General features: G+C 39.6%; 3 protein-coding genes across 3 annotated transcripts; 2 read left to right on the top strand and 1 right to left on the bottom strand.

Moving 5' to 3' along the window:
• Positions 1–1,622: 1,622 nt before the first annotated feature.
• Positions 1,623–3,435, top strand: LOC130935011 (3-ketoacyl-CoA synthase 1-like). Its single transcript, XM_057864544.1, has one exon. The coding sequence runs from the start codon at positions 1,760–1,762 to the stop codon at positions 3,323–3,325; it is 1,566 nt and encodes a 521-aa protein (XP_057720527.1). The 5' UTR covers positions 1,623–1,759; the 3' UTR covers positions 3,326–3,435.
• A 508-nt stretch (positions 3,436–3,943) lies between these two features.
• Positions 3,944–4,845, top strand: LOC130935013 (uncharacterized). Its single transcript, XM_057864546.1, has one exon. The coding sequence runs from the start codon at positions 4,216–4,218 to the stop codon at positions 4,597–4,599; it is 384 nt and encodes a 127-aa protein (XP_057720529.1). The 5' UTR covers positions 3,944–4,215; the 3' UTR covers positions 4,600–4,845.
• An 835-nt stretch (positions 4,846–5,680) lies between these two features.
• Positions 5,681–9,271, bottom strand: LOC130935012 (heterogeneous nuclear ribonucleoprotein Q-like). Its single transcript, XM_057864545.1, has 9 exons — positions 9,023–9,271; positions 8,270–8,684; positions 8,060–8,176; positions 7,625–7,765; positions 7,370–7,546; positions 6,585–6,789; positions 6,145–6,323; positions 5,956–6,041; positions 5,681–5,873 (listed from the first exon to the last, which is right to left on the bottom strand). Exons 2-9 carry the CDS (start codon positions 8,657–8,659, stop codon positions 5,735–5,737), a joined length of 1,434 nt encoding a protein of 477 aa, XP_057720528.1. The 5' UTR covers positions 8,660–8,684; positions 9,023–9,271; the 3' UTR covers positions 5,681–5,734.
• Positions 9,272–18,887: the final 9,616 nt, after the last annotated feature.

Genomic DNA, 18,887 nt, shown 5'->3' with positions numbered 1-18,887 from the left:
CACTAACAAAAAGCACTCTTATTAAAATAACATGATTACACGCGCATCTTCTTCTTCTTCAGCCTTATTCACGTTCCTTCTCCTCCTCCTTCTTCTTCACGTTCCTTTTTCATTCTTTTGCTGTTGTTACTGTTGTATTTTTTTTTTCTTTTCCTCCTTGTCTCCCTGGTGAAGAAATAGTAAAAGGTGAGGAGGAAGAGTTTTGAATTGTGCATAACAGAAATGAACCGAAATTATATTCAAAATGAACTGAAATTATATTTAGAATGAATCGAAATTATATTCAAAATGAACTGAAAATTAAATTCAGAATATAAACTTGTTTCAAAACAAGCACAGACTAAATGCGCTTTATTTAAATTTAGAAGGAATCGAAATTACTTAATGATTGTAACATACAAACTTAATTCGAAAACAAATAGAAAAATAAATTTGAATTATGAACAAAAACACATCTAAATTCATCAAGTGATTTTGCAGAATTATGTATTTTTTCTTCTTTATTTGATTAGATGAACAAAATAAGAAAAGAATATGATGAGAAGTTTTGAAAAAATTTTTCTTCTTATTTCTTCTTTTTTATTTGATTTTTTTCTCTTTTTCTTGGTTTTATTATTTTCAAGATAGTGAAACAAGAAAAACCATAACAAAATAATCACTCAGAAATGAGCCAAAATTATATTCAAATAAACCTAAAATTAAATTTATAATGTAAACTCGTTTTAAAATAAGTAGAGAACAAATGCACCTTATTTAAATTTAGAATAAAACGAAATTACTTAATGAATGCAACACAGAAACTTAATTCGAAAACAAATAGACAAACAAAATTGAATTATGAACAAAAACACATCCAAATCTATCAAATAATTTTGCACTATTATGTATTTCTTCTTCTTTGTTTGATTAGATGAACAAAATAAGAAAAAGAACATGACGAGAAATTTTGAAGAAATTTTTTTTTATTTCTTCTTTTTTATTTGATTTTTTTTCTCTTTTTCTTTGTTTTATTCCTCTCAAGAGTCAAGATAGTGAAACAAGAAAAATTATAACAAAATAATTCACTCAAAAATGTAGCAAAATTATATTTAGAAATGAACCAAAAATTATATTTAGAATGTAAACTCGTTTCAAAATAAGTACAGACCAAGTGTATCTTATTTAAATTTAAGATGAATCGAAATTATTTAACGATTGCAACACACAAACTCGATTCGAAACAAGCACACGAACAAAAATTAAATTATGAACAAAAATTAAGAAAAAAAGAAAAAATAGGAGGAAAAAGAAGAGGAGGAGAGAGTGGTGGTGACGACAATAACAAAAATAAAAAAATAATAAAAAATGAGAAAAAGAAGAATACGTAATTCTTAGAGGCGAAGAAGAAGAACATATGAGTCAATTTGAAAGAAGAAGTGTGAGGAGAAAAAAAAAAAAAAAACAGAAAAAAAAAGTGCATGATTCTAAATTATTTGGATAAACTTAGATGTTAAAATTGTTTAAATGCGAAAAATAATTCTTATTTAATTCGAAACAGTATTATATTAGAGGTTATGAAATAAATAAGATTATTAAAAGAAGTTTGACTGCTAGTCTGCTATATAAAGCAACCTAAACCCACAATCTAAATTCAGAAGCAGAGCAGGTAGCACCCTCAGGAGAAGAAACACACCCTCTACCTTGCAGTGTAGCATAAGCAAATATATCTTACAAGAAGAAACACAAACAAACACAAAAAGAAAGCAATACAGTAAGCTGAATGGCTGCAGCTGGTAATAGCATAGACATGGATAAGGAGAGATTAACGGCTGAGATGGACTTCAGGGACTCTTCCTCCGCCGTCATCAGAATCCGTCGCCGGTTACCGGATTTCCTACAATCGGTGAAGCTCAAATACGTCAAATTGGGGTACGGCTACTCATGCAACCCCGCCACCCTCCTCATCTTTGCTCTCATCCTCCCACTCCTCCTCTCACTCATCGGCCTCAACCTCCACGACCTCCGCCTCGACACCCACGCGCTCACGCGCCTCGCCTTCTCCGCGGCCCTCCTCTTCCTCTTCGGCCTCTACTACGCCACGCGCCCATCTCCTGTCTACCTCGTAGACTTCTCCTGCTACAAGCCCAGCAAGGAACGCAAAATCTCCGTGGAATCGTTCCTCAAGATGACGGAGGAGAACGGCGCGTTCGACGAAAACGCCATTCAGTTCCAGCGGCGGATCTCCACCAAATCCGGCCTCGGCGACGAGACCTACCTCCCGAGAGGGATCACTTCCCGCCCTCCGAACCTGTCCATGGAAGAAGCGCGCCTCGAAGCAGAAGCCGTTATGTTCGGAGCACTGGACGCTCTGTTCGCCAAAACAGGGTTGAATCCCAGAGACATTGACATCTTGATCGTGAATTGCAGCCTCTTCAACCCTACCCCTTCTCTCTCCGCCATGATCGTCAACCACTACAAGCTCAGGACCAACATCAAGAGCTACAACCTGAGCGGCATGGGATGCAGCGCCGGATTAATCTCCATCGACCTCGCCAAGGATCTCCTCAAGGCGAACCCCAACTCCTACGCGGTGGTGGTGAGCACGGAGAACATAACTCTGAACTGGTACTTCGGGAACGAGCGGTCCATGCTCCTCTGCAACTGCATTTTCAGGATGGGCGGCGCCGCCGTGCTTCTGTCGAACAAGCGGCGGGACAGGGCGCGATCCAAGTACGAGCTGGTTCACACGGTGAGGACACACAAGGGCGCGGACGACAAGAACTACAACTGCGTGTACCAGAGAGAAGACGAGACGGGGAAAATTGGAGTGTGCCTAGCGAGGGAGCTGATGGAGGTGGCCGGAGACGCACTGAAAACAAACATAACGACTTTGGGGCCGTTGGTGCTGCCGCTTTCGGAGCAGTTGATGTTCTTCATGTCGTTGGTGAGGAGGAAAGTGATGAAGGGGAGGAACAGGGTGAAGCCGTACATACCGGACTTCAAGCTGGCGTTCGAGCACTTCTGCATCCACGCGGGTGGGAGGGCGGTTCTTGATGCGTTGCAGAAGAACCTGGGGCTGAGCGAGTGGCACATGGAACCTTCCAGAATGACGCTGCACCGCTTCGGGAACACTTCGAGTAGTTCCCTCTGGTACGAGCTGGCATACACAGAGGCGAAGGGGAGGGTCAAGAAAGGCGACAGGGTTTGGCAGATTGGATTCGGCTCCGGCTTCAAGTGCAACAGCGCAGTCTGGAAGGCCCTCCGTGGACTGCCCGTACTCCATGACTGGCGTGGCAACCCCTGGGACGATTCCATTCACACCTATCCTCGTCACCCATCCCCATAGTTACCTTCTACCTCTCTTTAATTGCTTATTTTTATTTAATTATCTACTGCGGGCCCAACGTGGTTGCATATTTGCATCTCTTCAGCTTAATTTACCAAACCGTTACCTAATTTAGCTCCCTCCCTCGTCTCTTCTTTTGCTACAAACCGGGAACGCCATGCATGGAAACGCTCAAACATACATTCATAAGAAAATTTTATTTTTTTACCCTAAAACAAAGTAAAAAATCAGAGTCCTCTGTATACATGTTTAATATTACCTCATAAGTTGATCTTTCCTACTACAGTATGAAATAGAATTTTCGATCAATTTCACGACAAAAATAGAAGAACAGTATGTCTCATATGTCGTGATAAAATGATGGCATGTGAGATAATGGAGGTAGTCATTCAAGGAAAATTTATTCAAAAATATTTTTCCTAATAATACAAATTTTTATTATTTAATAATTCATTTTTTGTTATATTACCACATATTTTTACCATACAATAACACTTTTTTATTCATTAATAAACAAAAATCATAATTTTATTTTAAAAGTCACACATACTATTGGAATAGTGATATTACTATCGGAACGAATGTAGACCACAGAGAATTTCGATGTGCAAGTGCCAAGACAAGACAGTGAAGAATGAAGATAGAAATTGACAAATCATTCATCGAGACCCAAAAGAGTTAGAGAGGGAGTCCACAAACGACATAGGGCACGTGACGTTTTGTATTGCACTGCTCTGTGGATATCATTTGGACTAAAAAATCAAATAAACGCGGAGAAATTAAAATCCATTCTACAAAAGCCCACCAATCTAGAATAATTGAAAGAAAAAAAAGAGAGTAGAAATTGAAAATGTGAGGAAGAGTGTAGAAGAGGAAAGTGGGAAACAAAGATGCGGTGTTTGTGGCTAGCTCCGGCTCCAGCAATCCCCAAACACGCCACGCCAAGCTACAGTGTTGGTGTTCCTTCCTCCGCCCCTCAGCCACGGCAGCGCTGCCGTGCAATAGCTCAAACAAAACAAGGGCCAAAGAAGGAAGTGGAGATCAGTGGATCAGATATACTGCGGGCACTGCAGAGAGCAAGTGCCAGTAAGAGTAAGAGTAAAAATAGGAACAAGAAAAGGGTCTCATCCTCTTCCTCTGTGGAGCCTCCCACGGAACAAACAGAAACTGCTGCGGACTGCACCAGTGTTCGCCCACTCTGCATAAAACCTCACTGGCCTGCCAAATTAGATGACTTGGATAAGCGTCTTCGTGAGCTTTCTGAAACCATTTAATTTCTGCCACTCCTCAACCATCGCTAAAATTGGAGTTGAAATGGATTTTGCTTTCAGTTTTGAAACAAGAGCTAGTATTATTTAATTATTTTATTAGTATATCATTTTATATATCTTTGTGTTTTAGTAATACTGATTTCAAGGAAACGAGGAAATCGTGCTTTGCAGGACTATCACAGAGTTCCGGTCAGGGATTTCTATGTTGAGTTAAACATGTTGAAATTCTATTAATTAGTGTTCGTACTAGTAGACCCTGTTATTAATTTATTATAGTGGTTTCATTTTCAAATCTTACGCATGCCATGTTCGGTGTTCCCATTATACTCTAGTGATTTTGAACTAGGATTTACCTAACCAAAACTTAGTTCTGCTTAGAAAGCAACGGGTCAACGACCCCTGCACAAGGATTTTATTAACACTTAATGCAGCGGGGTCACAATTATGTTATGCAATCTGTTGCAAGATATGGTGGGTCACAGAATTCCAAACATGTTAACCACTTCACAGTTCACATCACACTGTGTAAGATCCTAAGGAAGCCCTCTTGCAGATGAGGGAGGTTCAACTCGGATACACCCAATATTCATTATTATTTTCTTACTCTAATTTGTTCACTGTAACCTCAACCACTGTAGGTTAAATCATATAATAGATTACTACTACATAGTCATTTTAGACAAAAAATAATATGGAAAAACAGAAACATAAATTGGAGGTAAATAATCACAAGCGTATGAAACCAGTGCTATAAATATAGCAACAAATTATTCATTTGGTGTTCTCAATTGATAATTGCTCCACAAATCGCTAATAAGAGCCATTGAGAAGAAAATGGAAAATGAGTAAAAAGAATGACGCTATTGTAGGTAAAACCAAATCAGAAATCATTTTTGCTGATTATCAATGAAAAGATGCAAGGCATTACCAAGCAGAAAACATGAGCAGTTACTCGGCTGTGGCTCACCCAACAATAAACAATAGCTTTCATAGTTAATATAATTTCTCTGGTCCTAACCCTAAACCTTTTCTTTGATCCCACCCCACCCCCCAAAAAAAATAAAAAATAACCCCCCATCCAAACACAAAAAAAAAACAAAAAAATAAAAAAACCATTGCATCTATCTGCATTCTACCACTAATAGGGTCGGTACCTTCTATTACGGTTGCTTTCTTCGCTGCCACCACCTCCTGCTCGGCCCGGTTGACCACTTGGACCATTGTTCCGATCAGTTCTGCGAGGTCGGGCCGGTGGTGCCTGTACACCAGGCTGTTGACTGCAGCATGTCCCAATATGAAATTAAGGTATCATATAAGATAACTCAAAACAGAAATTGTAAATAGGCTGTAACAACTTACAGGACATAGCCGATTTGACCATCTGGTAATACCATTGGAACCATCTGCATTCCTGCCGGCATTGGACCTCTCCCATAAATCATTGGCTGTTTGAATGTCCATAGGAACCCACATTGTGCAAACGTATTAGAGCTAATGACAAAAAACGAAAAAGCACGGAAATATATAATGTTATAAGAAATTAAATACCTGTTGATAACCTGTAGCAACACCATATCCTGCAGCTAAAGAGCCGTAAAGGTTTCCAGAAAAACTACCATATCCGGGATGTATAAGATGGCTTGGATGAAGTACAGGATTGTAGGCATAACTAACTTCAGCTTTTCTATCAGTTTGAGGCTTGGCAAGAACAACTTCAAGCACTTGGCCTGTAGTTCAAGTCCGTTAAACATAGTCAGGTAAACATTCAGAATGCACTCAAAGTTCTCTCCATTATTTGGATCAGAATTCTGTTTTATCTTAAAATAAAGCATCCAATGAGAAGTATTTTTAACAGATGAGACTTCTTAAACATTTATGTAAGGAAAGTTTCAACCTATTGTTATGATTTTGCATAGAATTCCACAGAATCAAGTAAGTACGAAGCAAAACACAATACATCTTTAATTCATATTTCATTGGAAATGTACCATTAATTTCATATTTTTCTGTATCTTTGACAGCTTTCAATACACTTGACCGCTCTGCATAATGAATGAAACCAAAATCACGTTTCCCTCCAGCTTTACCAGGTGGCATGACCACTTTTGTCACTTCTCCATGTCGCCGGAATAGTTCTTTTAGTTGTTCAGTAGTAACATTCTCAGGTATGTTTTTAACATATAGAGCTTTAACCTGTGAACACCAAAAAAGTTCAAAACCAAATCATCAGTAAAGTAATTATTCCTTATACAGAATATATAGGTAAGAACATCACATCTACACGTCCATAACACTTTTAAATTCAACAACAATCAACAGCAATCCCTTTCTTAAGCAAAACTAATAATCTTTATGGCATGGTTGGGCCAACAAGAGCTACCATTGAGGGTTGGCTCAGTTAGTAGGATAAAATTACATTTACAAAATTATCTATCGTTTGAGCTCAGCGGAAAAATCAATTTGTTCAAACTAACAGCTTGTAAGTGGCTCAAGAAATCATGCCGCCTAAATTGCAATAAATTTCTCATACACGAACATGTTTTCATATTTACTGAGCTCCATATCAAAGGCGGAAAGAAAATCATATATACCCACACTCTTGGGTGGCTCTGCTGAGAGAAGAAAAAGGCTATACAGAAAGAGAAACATTGCAGTAAAAGAGAAGAAACAATTACGACCATAAGTATCTAATTAATCACTTGATGTAATGATAGGTAAAAAGCAATTTAAAATCACTTTTCGCATCTAAGTTCACTTCCATTCATAAACTTACCTGTGAAGATGAAGAATGATCAGGTGAGATCTTTGGATCTGCCCATGTGACATTTGGGGTATTACCACCCAGCTTAAAACTTGCAATTGACATCTTTTGCCGCGAATAGTCAGCACATGCATTATTGTAATACAAAACAAAAGCAAACCCACGATTCCTAGTGGGGTTTTGGGGGTCCTATAATAAAAAGAAATAGAGTGGTAAGAGCAAGATAGGGCTTTTAACAGTTTACTATGACCTTGTAGTGCATTGCACCTTGATGAGCTCGATGTTTTCAACACCCGGACCAACAGCCTCGACATGTTTCCTGAACTCATCCTCCGTCCAAGTCTTTGGAATGTTACTAATGAACAATCTGTGTTTTGTTTCAGACAGTGAACACCTCAAGGTTTTGCCCTGAGAACATGAAGAATGTTTAATTAGTTAAAACTAATCTACAAAAGAAGATTTTCTTATAATAATATTACTACACCAATACCAAAGGTCTCAAGGTTTTTCCCTGAGAAATTGAAAAAGGAGCTCAATGTTGCATTGGATGAATTGAGTAAATACACTGGACTATTGGGAAAGAATGTATTAGATAAAAGAGTTGGTTTAACACCCATTGTGCAAAAAAAATAGTAGAATAATATGGAGGGAGACCAAGATAAAGTATAGGCAAAGTCTGAGAGTTTGAGAAAGCATCAATACCTTAAATTCCTTGTTGTGTATGTCTTCAATGGCCTTTTGTGCTACCTCCTTTGTTTTAAAAGCGACAAAAGCATAACCCCTGTTTTCGCCGGTGTCCTTGTCCTTCATTAGTCGCACCTGAAAAGTAAAGAGAAATTAAATTATTTGCTGGTCCCAGTCAGTTTTAAAGCGATTAGTTTCAAATATAGCATTTGCAATCCTCTGTCTAACCTCTAGAACGTCACCCATTGGCTCGCACAATGCCTTCAAATCATCTTCATTGGCATCGCGAGGAAGCCCACCAATGAAGACTTCAGAACCATGAGGAGGAAGGGCAAGAAGTTCATCATGCTTTTCCTTCTCCTCATCTTCTTCATTGACAGAAGATGGTTTCTGCCCATCTTGGAGAATTTCTGCAGCAGTGTCACTTCTTTCTTGTTCTTGTTCAGGCAACTGATCTTTAGCAGCAGCCTCAGCAGGTGACTCCTTATGTTCATGTGGAGGTTCAGGTGCTTCTTGTCCATGGTCATCTATCTGTTCTTCAACATCATCATCAATCTCTTCCATATAATTCTCCTCATCAATGTCGACACGCTCATTGACCTCCGCACCCTCGGACATTGCATTCACAGCAGAATAGCCGCACCTGCAGATTGAGACAATCATAAAAAGAAACAGTAGGTGACTGCATTGCTGAGGCACAAACATTAGGAGCAGTTAGAAGAGTTTTAAGGCCATGGGTAATTTAAGATAATTACTTTTCCCAAAGAAAAGGCGTAGGGTTTAAGGTGGCGATGCATGTTGCTTGCAAGTAAAAGAGATGGAGGCTACATTGATTGATAAATAAAAACTGGGCAAGTGAATGGGAACCCTAAGGCATTACCGAAACAGAGGAAACTCAATTGTTTATACCACAAAAAATGGAGGGAGGGGGAAATTGAAATTATAATATCAATACGAGAGACATGTAATGGCAGTGCATACCATTAGCCATAAAAATACATGACGATATTGATGAGTTTTCAGATTCGCTTCTGAGTGAGTTGGTCTCTTTGGTTGTTGTTCTAATTTGTAACCCTAGATACATAGAAACACAGAGGCAGTGAGTTTTACGTGTAATGTGTAGCCGTGGTGACTATCTATGTATCCGCCAGAGTGAGGAAGGACGAACGGAAGGGGAGCAAGGAATAATATTACATTTACTACCTCCTCGTTTCTTTCCAGATGAGCGACTCTCACTCTCACTTTTCTCTTCTCTTTCACTTTTCACCGCACATTTATTAAAATCGTACTAATTAGCAATGGTCACAAAAACTTTGCTCGTAAATATTTTTCTTATTAAGTTGTCAGAAAAAAATTAATATTTAATGTGATAAAATTTTTTAATTAAAAAATAAATATAATATCTTTTAAAAAATTATATTTTTCAATTTTTAAAATATATTTATTTTAAAAACTATTTTAACAAAATAAATAAATAAATATTTGTATTACAATATACAATATAATTAATTTTATATGAAATATTCAAACATCAAATAATTTTTTATTTAAAAACTAAGTTCATTCAAACAAACTCTTTAAACATTTATGAAAATTTCTTTTTTTTTGTCTTATTGAAATTTATCTTTTGTTAAAAAAAATTAACAGTAATTAAACCGTACTACAATAATAAGACATTAAGAATTCAAAAGTAAAACTTAATCTACTTATGTCTTTATTTAATCAAATAATTAAAACTATAGAGAAAATGACATTTTCAGATTTTAAATGACAATTTTTTCTTTTTTATTAATAAAATGTGCATTCACTTTTTTGAAAAATTAAAATAACATGTATTTTAGTTTATTTGACCAAAATACTTATCAATATTCATTATAATTCAATATAAAAATAAATAATAATTATTTAGTTGATTCAAATAATAATATAATTATACATTTATTACTATGATAAATATTATTCATTTTCAATATTTTATAACATAATATAAAATATTTTATCTCATTAAAAATATTTAATTAAAAATTTGTTATATTTCTTGATTATTAATGTAATAATTTTATTTATTACTAATATAATAAATTTTATTTATTTCTAATATTTTATTATTAATTATCTATATATATACAGTTTTAAATCAAATATTTTTGTAACAAATTAAAATATTTTATATTATGTAATAAATATAAAAATGAATAAATTTATTATTATTATTTAAATTAATCAAATAATTATTATCGATAAATATTTTAGTCAAATTGACTAATAATATGTTATTTTACTCTTATAAAAGTAAATATATATATATATATATATATATATATATATATTTTATAAATAAAAAATATATTTTGAACATACCAAAAATGTCATTTTTTAAAAAACTATATTCACAAAATATATGAAACAGGATAAGTAGTAAGAATATGTTAGGGTTATTATTAGACTTATAGCTCATTTTGAGAATTATGTTATAAGTAGGAGTACAATATAATTAAAAATTTTGATTTTTTTGCCCTAATCCTAAAAATGTCTGTCTAAGTCTCTCTTATTATTTCTCATTTTCTGTATTTTTTGATACAATATCGTATCAAATGACGATTTCATTAAACACCATGCCAACAATGATCACTGCTTCCATGATAGTTCGGATTCCAATCACATTTTTTGGTATGATGATTTTTCAAAGTTCGATGGTGAGAGAAGCTATTGGTGGATCCTTTGAGTTTGGAAGTTGTGGTGCCCCAAAAGAACATCGGAGGCACAACATTTTCGGGAAGTTGTTGGGAGACTAGTTGGTCGTGATCTGACGTGGTTGCAGCTCTGACGACAGCAGAATTCGATGGCAGATTGGCCAACCTTCGAGATAGCATTCCTGCATCGTTACCAACCAGATTTTCAACCAATATTATCAGAAATTTCTCAAACAACATTTCAAATTGAGAAATTAATTTAGAAAAAGCAACGTCCAAATTCAGATATCAATCACACGTCGTTCAACAACAGCAGGATGTAGATTGAAGCTTCAATTTTAGAGACTCTAACCACAACAGATCCAGCACTTTCAGAAGCAAGCGAAGATAGTGAAGTTCCAAAAATTACGAACAAGAACGATGAGGAAGTTATAAACAAACCTGGTGGTAGCGATACCATACGGACCAAAGGAGATCGACAGTGGCTGCATCTGTAATGGCGGATTGAAGGAGATTGACAGTGGCCCGCATATGTGATAGCGAACAGAGGAGATTTAAAGACAGATCGCAATGAAAGAGAGGAGAAAGAGAAGCAAAACGACAGAGTTTCCATCGGAATTGAGGAAAGTTCCTCTGTGACAGGGAATGATGAGTACGACCGAGATTTAAGACGATTCTGTGACGGTAGCAACGCTAGGAACAACATTGAGGTTGATGCTTCCACGATAGGAAGGCGGGCAATCACGATGGCAAAAGGCAGAACAACGTCAATTACAATGGAAGGCGAAACAACGAAGATGAAAAGTGGAGATTCATTATGTTTTATCCCTCTATTAGTAGCCAAGCCACTACCACTCACAGTGGCTATCTTCTCATGGGATCGCGGTGGAGGATGAAACAACGACGACTGCCAGTGGCGAGCGGTGGCTTCAGCAGGAGGTTGAGCGAACGCCATAGAGAACAACGAAGAAAGAAGACAAAGAAGGAGGAACAGGAGCTGGACGGCGGTACCGAGCGACTGAAGGAGGTCTAGAAGCGGCGTGGATCACCAATTCATCCTTGTGAGCTTGCGATGACCCACGGAGTACTGCTTGGAGCTGCAGTGGCTATTCTTGCCCTATCTTCACCTTCAAGAACGAAAAAGGAGGGAAAGGTATTGCCCCTTCCTTACAGGTTGGGTTTCTCATTTGGTGTGTTCAGCCTAACTTCAATTTTTACATGGTTAGTTAACCATTAGGCCAATGTCTAAAGAGAATTATTTTGATATTTTAATGGGTCAACTTTTTTTTAAAACAATGGAATTCAGGTGGTAATTTTTTTTAGAGTAAAGGACAAATAGGTTTTTGACTTTTTTTTCCACGGACATTTTCGTCCCTAAGGATTGGAAAATATATTCATGTCCCTAACCCTTCTAAAACGTTGACAAATTTACCCCTCCGTTGGACTCAACAAAAAACGCTAACGTGGCTCCCGTGGCGCTGACATGGCCGTTACGGAAATACACGTGGCATGTAACTTTTTAAAACAGGACATATTAGTCCTCTCACACCAAAATGTGTAGCTTTTAAAAACAGGACGTATTAGTCCTCCCACCCCAAAACGACGTCGTTTCACCCAAATCCCCAATCTTTCACATTTATGAGCACTAATCCTTCCACAGAAACAGTGAAGTGGGTCACTGTCCTCAGCCACCTCCAACCCCAACCACCTCCTGCCCTTGACTCCCTCTTCCACCACCACCTACGTTGCCCCTTCTCTCCTTGCCCCATCCCCTCCCTCTCCACTCCATCGCTTATCCTAACACACTCTACTCCCGTCCCCATGCGCACCCTCCACAACCACCGTGTCCCACTGTTCTGTTCTACTCTCATCTTCACGCTCCCAGGGGAAGACCGTCGCCGTCAGTAGTGGTGGCTTGGCCACAATCGAAGAAGCACGACAAAACCAACCTCTGCAAGGATCACCGTCGGAACTCAGCGCTGCCTCCACATGACCGTTCAGTGCTTCTCGCGTCACGACAATGCCGCCGTGAAGCACACTCGTGGAATCACTCGCGACGCCGTCCTCACCGCTCAGGATCCAGCCGCCTCCATCATACACGGTGTCTTCTCCTTCCTCCTTTGCGACGGCGCCGACCTCGGCATCACTGCTTCGATGTAGAACTGCAGCTTTGCCAGTGCCGCTTGTTGCTGTTCTGCCGCCTCCTCGGCCAGAGCCGTTTCCTCCATATACAATTTATGGTAAGTTGCTGATTCTATTCGAGAGTGTAGCAATTTTTCTAGAATTATGAGGAGTTTTTACATGTTCTTCATAAATTGCACAATCTGGACTAGTTGAATTGTGAACTGAGCCTGTGAAATTGAATTTGTGCTTTGTTGTTGGTGAATATGTCGCTGAATTTCTTGTTCAATCTGAATTTGCTAAGACTCCCGCCTCTCATTTTTCTTGAAATTTCACTGATGTTGCTGCGATTTTTTACTCTATTGATTCTTTGTTTGTGTTTTGGATGCATTGCTGATGATTCTGAAATTGCAAAACTGGAAGTGTTGAATTTGCTGCTTCTGGATTTGGTGGAGTATTGTTGATTGGTTGAAAATCTGAATCTGATTTGGCTTGAATTTGGAATATTGGTTGAAAATGCAGAAGGGGATTAAAGTGTGTTTGGAGGGGTGGGGGAGAAACGGCATCATTTTGGGGTGGGAGGACTAATATATCCTGTTTTGAAAAGCTATACGTTTTGGTGTGAGAGGACTAATATGTCATGTTTTAAAAAGTTACATGACATGTGTGCTCCCGTAATGGCCAGGTCAGCACCACGGGAGCCACGTCAACGTTTTTCGTTGAGTCTAACGGAGTCACTTTAACGGAGAGTAAATTTATCCGCGTTTTGGAAGGGTCAGGGACATGAATGTATTTTCCAATTCTTGTGGTCGAAAATGTCTGTAAAGAAAAAGGTCAGTAACGTATTTGTCCTTTACTCTTTTTTTTATTCTAAGTTGTAGCATAAAAAATATTATTTACGAATAATTGTTTCTTTTATTAATTGTAATTCACATTTATAATTTTAATTAAAATTTATATTTTTTTTCGCTACCTTAAAGGCAAGGTTGTTTTAAAAGGGAGGGTAATGTTAAGGTTAGTATTGAGCGTATGGCTCATTTAGAGAATTATGTTATTAATAGGATTATAAGAGTATAATGTAATAGTGTGAATATACATAAAGTAATTAAAAACTCTCATTTTTCTCTTTGACCTTAATTTTAGAGATTTTTATCTAATTCTCTCTTATTATCTCTCATCTCTGTATCTCTTGATACAATATTGAATCAAAATATCCTATTAGTTTAGTAAAATGTTCATATCAAAATGAGGCAATATTTCTTTCTTTGGTGTGAACATATTCAATTTGTTTTTTTTTTATTGAGTAATTTTTTTTTAGTTGTGTTACATATACACCAAAATCAACCACTAAAGTCAGTTACCAGTATAAAATACATGCTAAAATATAAATACATATATACACATATATTTTGTTGAGCCTAATTTGATTTTGGGTTAATTTATGATGACAAACATTCAATTGGGTTGAAAGCCCAATATTGTTTAATGTGTGTTTTATTGTGGCAGGCCCATGAATTCTCTCACAGCCAAACAATGCTACCTGTTCATTCATTTGATGTTTCAAGTAAATACACAAGTCCAATACCTCACTCTTGTTTCACCGTTCAGCAAGAATGAAAGGCTATACATTTGACAAAAGAAAAAGAGCAGCTGTCTATATCATGAGCAAAATAGGACAGCTGGAAAACAAAGGAAGCAACAACACAACAAGAACAGGTGTGGCTCTGTAAAAGCAAGAAAGGACACTAGGATAACCACTAACCCAAGGACATCATCTGAGCAATACTAGGATCGTAGTTGAACAAAACACAAACAAGCAAAGAGCACAGAGCAGCAGCAGCAAAAAAATGGAGCAGAATACAAAAGAAGAGCATGCCAAGGAAGAAGGCCAAGCAAAGGACAACAGAGGTAGTGGTCGAGTTCCTCAAGCAGCAGAGGTAGTGGAGCATGGTGAAAAAGGACTACTGCCAGCTATGACAGCTCCAACGAGTAGCTGGTAAAAGGAAATGGAAGAGGCAACAAAAAAGCCAAGTTGAAGATATATAAGAAGCTTCACTTCACCATTTCAAAAACAAAAAAGAGAGAACACACACACACTCAGAGCAACATCTCTAACACAGAGCTGGAATCTCTTTCTTCTACTCAAGCTTAATTCTGATCTTTATGTTATGGCTGTCTTGTGTTATTTTCTGTTTTGAGAAAAGGTAATTATGCGAGGTTCAAAAGTCAAGATAGGAAAGGCAATAGTGATGCAAAATAGCCACTAATTTCTGATGTATTTTGGGTTTATGAATTAGGATTAGTTTTCCTTACCAAGTTGGGTTAGCACTTGGGAAAATTGAATCTGGTTGATTCCCCTTCCTAGTTGGGTCAGCACTATGGGAAGCTAAACTTTTGGTGATGAAAGCTTAGGGGGTAGATACTAGTTGAATTAGGAAAAAATTCAATAGTATTGGTGTATGTAATCTGTGAATGATTAGTGAAAATTCCACCATAGTTTGTGGTGGAGACTGGATGTAGGATTCATGGTACAAAGAATCCAAACCAGGATACATGCTGGTCTTCATTTTCTCTTCCCTGCTCTTTTATGTTCTGCGTATGAGATAATTTCAAATAATCTCCTGCAACTTGAAGCAATAGATTAACAGAGTCTGAAATTTTAAGTTTTAAGCCAACTTGATTCAACCCCCTTCTCAAGTTCAACTAGAACCATTATATTTATACATAAATATATTGGTGGTTGATTTTAGTTGTTGATTTTAGTATAAAAATAATATTTTTTTATATGTTGAGTAATGCATGTCTGTAGACTATTTTTTTATATTGTACTGTTAAGAGTGATTTATTTAATATTATAATAATATTTTGTGTAATATATTGATATAAGATACTTAGGGTCGGAAGAAATTATTAGTAACAATTTCATAATGTTATTTAAAACCCGTAACTAGCGATTTTTTTTAGTTTTGATGAAAATTAAATAAAAAAAATTGTTACTTGTTCGGTTGTCGGATTCCGGACAAGTCGGATGATCAACGATGGGTGTGGCAACGCGTCGACCTGGAAGGTGTTGGACTAGGATCTACCGAGTAGCCGAGCTCTCGTCACAGGAGGAGATGAACAAGGGGGGGTGCCACCTGCAAAGACACTCCGACGCTCAAGTCAGTTGGTGTGCAGGTGGAAGATGTGACAGGTGTAAAAGGTGACATACCTTGGGGAAGGACAGGTCCTTCCCTATTTATATCGTGTCAGAGGTGGGCCCCGCAAGGATAGGCCCATCTTCCTCGAAGCTTCCTCATAGCTGAGGCGAGGAGCTGGTAGGGACGCGTGTCCGGGTCACGTGGTAAGGCGCATGTGCCCGACCGCTCGGGTCGGGTACTCATCGGGTCGGCCCAACCCGGGGCAGGTTGGGCCAGGCCGTTACAGTGCCCCCACGCGCCGCTAATCGACCGTTCAGGTCGTTGGAGGCGAGTTATTTCTCCTTCCGTCGTCGTGAATTCGTTCGTTCGTGTGGGGGACGCGCTGCTCGCATCCGTTCGCGATTCGGGGCGTTCTTTTGTCGCCTCGTTTCTCGCGAGGGGCTTTAAATGCTCATTAAGGGTCGAAAAAATCCACGCGTGCAAAGACTGTTTTGCCCCCAACCTTTCGCGCTTCCACAAAGCGGTTTTAAACAGTTTGCATTTTGTTTTCCTTCTACTTGCCTTTCTGATCACACTGCCCATTCCTTCTTCCTGCATTTCCATTACCAGAAGTTATTTTCATCGCTCCACTACCAGAAGTTATTTCCATCGCTCCGGTGTGCTTCACCCTTGTCCAAACTTCCTTGATCACCCAGGTAACCATCTTTTTCTGCTTTACTGATAGATTGCATGTCTGTTTATGCTTGTTGTGGGCATCTTTTCTGTGCTTGCTTTTCTTTGTTTGTTCATGAATGTATTTCCTTCGTGTTTTGTTTTTACCATCTGTGGTGTGTCATGGGGGTTTTGCGCCATTGTTCTGGCCTTGGTTTTGTTTAGTCCCCCTTGTGGTCATGGCACGTGGGGTTTCTTTAGGTTTTCCCTGGCTTCCGACCTCACGGACTAACCGCACGGTGCCCCCACTGTAGGTATGCCTCGTGTTGTTAGCCGAGCGTCTAGCTCCGCCGCGGGTTACGACCCGTATGCGTGGGTGGTTTCCGACCTCAAGAACTCTCCCAATCAGATGGGTGAGGAAGAGCTCACGGAGTTTCGCCAAGCCGAGTATCTCTGTGGGGGTACCGACGAGGAGGCAAACTATGACGTATACGTCCCTGCCCCTCACGAGCGGCTTTATGAGATTAACTTTCATGCCCCCCCGAGTTCCCGATTGGATCTGGTTCTACAAGGCCATGTTCACTCAGGTGGGGGTTCGCATTCCCCTTTCCTCCTTCCAGATGGCACTCCTGAACCGAATTTCGGTGGCTCTGTCTCAATTGCATCCGAACAGCTGGGCTTCCGTTCGCTGTTTCGAGATGGTGTGCGAGTACTTGGAGCTGCCGACCTCTGTTGATGTCTTCCTCTTTTTCTTTAGACTAACAAACCCTTCGAAGGAGGGGAAACACAAGAAAGGTTTTATGTCCTTTCGGTCCGCCCAAGGCCGGAGGATCTTTGGTTTGTTCGAGGACTCCTACCACGGATTCAAGGACAAGTATTTTAAGGTCCGCCCGGTCAAGGGTCGTCACCCCTTTTGGCTGTCTCTGAAAAAGCAGCGCCTCATCCCGACATATTGGAGCTTCGGGGCGGGGTCTAATCCTTTTATCAAAGTCTCTTATAACAAGATGTCGGCCGTGGACCGGCGGGTGGCCGACATATTGTGGGCGGTTCTTGGGAGGAATAATGTGAATCCACACCTCCTTATGGGTAATCGGGAGGCCGCTCGAGATTATATTCGTGAGTTTCCTTTGTCGTGTCATCGTCTACTTAGATGTTCCGTTGTTGCTTTTACTAATTCGTTTCTTGTTGTTTGCAGTGGGACTTTCTGCCGAGGTGACCGGCATGGATAACTTGTTCGAAACTTTCCTTAAGGATGACGCGGGTGAGGACACTGGAGGACAGGAGGCGACGGCTCCTCCAGAAGCTCCTCCGGAAGTGCATCCTCCCGAGGTTGAGGTGTCCGCGAAGGTCGCCACTCCGACTTCCGCAACCCTGATTTCTCCAGAGGTTCCCGTTCCCGGGCACTCGTCTTCATCTCGTCGTGAGGAGGAGGAGGAGTTGTCCATCATCCCTACTCCCAAGAGACAGAGGTCGCATTCCAGTCCCGAGGGGGTTCTGACTGTCATGGAAAGGAACTTTGACGCTGGGACGTTCATAGATACCCAGCTGCTCCCGGGTACGGAGGATCACTTCCATGGCACCGACCTCTCGGGGCAGGCTCGGTGGATGTACCGTACCCTCCTTCGCGGCGCGGCCATAGCCCGAAAGGCTGAATCTGAGCTTTCCGGTATGGCCTCGCTTCGTCGGAAGCTCGAATCTGCTGTTGATGCCAACAACAAGTATAAAACCCAAGTTAAAACGCTTTAGGATCGGCTAGTCGAAGCGGGGAGTAAGCTCGACGCCGCCCAGAAAAAGGCTACTTTGGCGGAGGAGAAATTGAAGGTTGCCGACGCCTCTGTGGCCCGCTTGATTGAGCAGGAGGTGACCTTGAAAAACCAATTGAGTGCCGCGCAAGGTCGGGTGTCCGTTCTGGAGAAAGAGCGGGACGAAGCGATGGCGTCCGCTAAGGCTGCTCGGGAGGAAGCCGAGTTGTTCAAGCGGAAACACAAGGAGGTTAGGGAGCAAGGGAAGAATGCAATTTTCACGACTGAAGATGCCCTCAAAGCTCAAGTGAAAATTATTTCTCCGGACTTCGATGTGTCGGCAATTGGTGTTTTCAAGACCATCAAGGATGGGAAGGTTGTTGATATGCCGAAGAAATAGTGTTTGTACTATTAAACTCTTCTTTTGTTAAACCTTGTACTGTGACTTTTGGTGCCCGTTAATGGGCTTATGGGATCGTTTACCCGTTTGTTTAATTTC

The sequence above is a fragment of the Arachis stenosperma genome, chromosome 6 (genome assembly GCF_014773155.1).
Source record: "Arachis stenosperma cultivar V10309 chromosome 6, arast.V10309.gnm1.PFL2, whole genome shotgun sequence".
In the NCBI taxonomy this organism is placed as follows: Eukaryota; Viridiplantae; Streptophyta; class Magnoliopsida; order Fabales; family Fabaceae; genus Arachis; species Arachis stenosperma.
Note: the sequence above shows the minus strand (reverse complement) of the source record. Positions and strands in the feature narration are given on the sequence as shown.

What these genes read in the sequence shown, in the direction of transcription:
- LOC130935013 (XM_057864546.1), top strand. Translation starts at nt 4,216, where the DNA reads ATGCGGTGTTTGTGGCTAGCTCCGGCTCCAGCAATCCCCAAACACGCC.
- LOC130935012 (XM_057864545.1), bottom strand. Translation starts at nt 8,659, where the DNA reads ATGTCCGAGGGTGCGGAGGTCAATGAGCGTGTCGACATTGATGAGGAG. An exon ending in CAATGGGTGACGTTCTAGAG is followed by an intron (nt 8,177 to 8,269) that starts GTTAGACAGAGG and finishes TTTACTTTTCAG; the next exon opens with GTGCGACTAATGAAGGACAA. An exon ending in TTGCTACAGGTTATCAACAG is followed by an intron (nt 6,042 to 6,144) that starts GTATTTAATTTC and finishes ACATTCAAACAG; the next exon opens with CCAATGATTTATGGGAGAGG.
- LOC130935011 (XM_057864544.1), top strand. Translation starts at nt 1,760, where the DNA reads ATGGCTGCAGCTGGTAATAGCATAGACATGGATAAGGAGAGATTAACG.